Source organism: Dendroctonus ponderosae, unplaced genomic scaffold (genome assembly GCF_020466585.1).
Source record: "Dendroctonus ponderosae isolate FM_Combo_2020 unplaced genomic scaffold, Dpon_F_20191213v2 Dpon_F_20191213_6, whole genome shotgun sequence".
Classification (NCBI taxonomy): Eukaryota; Metazoa; Arthropoda; class Insecta; order Coleoptera; family Curculionidae; genus Dendroctonus; species Dendroctonus ponderosae.
The window spans coordinates 12,885,686-12,888,044 of NW_026018814.1; the positions used below are offsets into that span (position 1 = coordinate 12,885,686).

Below are 2,359 nucleotides of genomic sequence, written 5' to 3' on the forward strand. Positions count from 1 at the left end.
AATATGTTCAAATACAATACTCTTCCAAATTTAACTCTCTAGGCCAACCGCCACAAACCACTACTTTTCTCGCTCCGTACCCCTACTTTTTTTCTTTCTTCGTTCGCTCTCAGTCCCGCAACCACGAAAACCCACACCCCAAACCCACCAAGGCTCTTGCAGGCTACCAACAAAGACGTCACGCTCGCTGCCGCCAGAGCAGTTCGCGTTTCGAAGTAAACACTCCACCGAGCTCCAGATGCTCAGAATAGTGGAAAGAACTAGTGTGGAAATGATCCGGAATAAGACAACTGGGCACTTCGTTCTGGACGTATAAGAACTTTCCACAGAGTGTGGAGAGATCGTCCCGGCTACAAAATGCTGAGCAGACACTCCTGTCGGACACTCAACTCTTCGCCCTACAACGCGAACTCGGCAAAATTAAATCATCATTGACTAAGTGAATCCAGAAGACATGGAGGAAACCTGTTAACAATTCAATCGGGAAAAACCTTTTATTACTGTGGACCTGAAGGCGAAAGTCAAAGAGGAGTAGGTTTCCTAATCCATCCAAAAATGATCAAACACATTCAAAGCTACAACGGAATCTCGGACAGCGTAGCATATGTAACCTTGGAGTTGTCAAAAGACTACCGAATCAAAATAATTCAGATATAGGCACAAACATCAACTCACGAAGACGAAGAAGTACATATTCTATACGGGGACATTGGCAAAACACTAGACAAAAACTTAATATATTTTCATATTTTTCCTGTACTTCCTAAAGATCCCCCAGGAATGACGACAATTGTTCAGCACCCTGTGAACATACAGGGTGCTTACTTTAATTTTCAACAGAAAATTAAAGTTTTTAACCACACGCTTATATGAACTTTTCTATTTGAATTTACTTCAGAAAAGCATCTTTGAAACTACAGCCTATCGTTAAGTATCGTCATGCATGTCTACCAAAAAAAAAAAATTCTTCTGATAGTCCTTTTAAAATGTACTTTCCAATTATTATATCGCTTCTATAATCCACCGTTAACGTAGAAGGTGTTTTCGGTGGCGATACACCCCGAATAGCTACCGCATTGCTCCTGGCAGTCAAATCGATACACCCTTAGATTCAACTCTGTTAAAATGTCTGGCGCATTGTCGCGATTTTTGTTTAACATTTTAACAGATACCGGTCCTTTTAAATAGAAAATGTTCAATTTGTCGAATATAGTGTATTTTAATTGGTATACCAGCATTTTATCATAGCTATCAGAAAGTACCTGTATTTTCAATGCACTGTGATTGTCAAGAAAGTGTGTCATGATGTATAGAGAAATATTTGCTGTATTAGGTAAGCGAGTATTGTAATAGTTTATCGTATATCTACTATTCCACTAAAAGAACCAGATTTATACTCAAATTGAATACAAAAAAAAATGGAGCTAGGAGAGGTATGATACATTTTTGAATGATTAAGATCAGCTGCTTGCCGTTATTGTGCCATAATATTCAAGTAGTAGCTGCAGATTTGTTTAAATCATTATTAATACAATATCCCTTATAAACTATGTGGTTAGTCCTCTTTTGGAATGAGAATTAAATTTGAGTGTGCATTTAAGCAGGGTCGAAATAATTAATATCAACCTATTAACATATGCAGAGTAGATTATGAGCACATTTCAAATGCAATCTTTTTAATTTGGTTATTGGTTCGATAAATAGTATATAATTGACTTACTGATGGAATAACATCTGAAAAGTTTTACTAAAGTGGTCAAATCATTAGATCGAACTGAAATTATAATTAATATGTGTTCGAATGGCTAAGGGAGAGTATGGTCCTGTGGGACATTTTTAGATTTCAAGTTTTTATATGCACATTTTCTTAAACACATGGATTTTAATAAAACCACTGTCAAAACACTAATGATATCAATTGTAAAACGCCAAAGGGATGAAAGCAGGTTTTTACGTTAACTTAAGTTAAAACCCACCTAGATCGTTTATTTAAACAAAAAATTGTGAAAGGGACTAACACAAAAGTTTAATTTTACTCAAATTTTTTAAATCTAAATTTAAAATAAAAATATGAAGCACGGAAATGTAAACATTTGACATAGTCATTTTTTAAATGAAATTCCCTAATATAATACTATATATACAGGGTTATTCACGCTAGACGACACGGAAGTTTGCGGCATAACCGTTTTTTTTTAAGTATTATTTGATGAATAGGGTTAGAAAGATTCCTTAAAACGTCAATAAACAATTTACCATGTGTACATATTTTTATGGTTACCGAATTTTTAAAGAACGACGAACGCTTTAATTCAGCCGAATTTAAGGGTGTCATTTCCCAAACCTCACCGGAAAAAAA

The 2,359-nt window shown here is 35.4% G+C and overlaps 1 protein-coding gene across 2 annotated transcripts in view; it reads left to right on the plus strand.

Moving 5' to 3' along the window:
* The first annotated feature begins 1,101 nt into the window (after positions 1 to 1,101).
* The window catches only part of LOC109546567 (protein quiver), a 22,700-nt gene continuing 21,442 nt past the window's right edge, over positions 1,102 to 2,359 (plus strand). For both annotated transcript variants that reach the window (XM_048667502.1, XM_048667503.1), the window contains exon 1: positions 1,102 to 1,333. In XM_048667502.1, the coding sequence (XP_048523459.1) occupies positions 1,303 to 1,333 (31 nt within the window). In that variant the 5' untranslated portion in view covers positions 1,102 to 1,302. The remainder of the gene's footprint in view (positions 1,334 to 2,359) is intronic.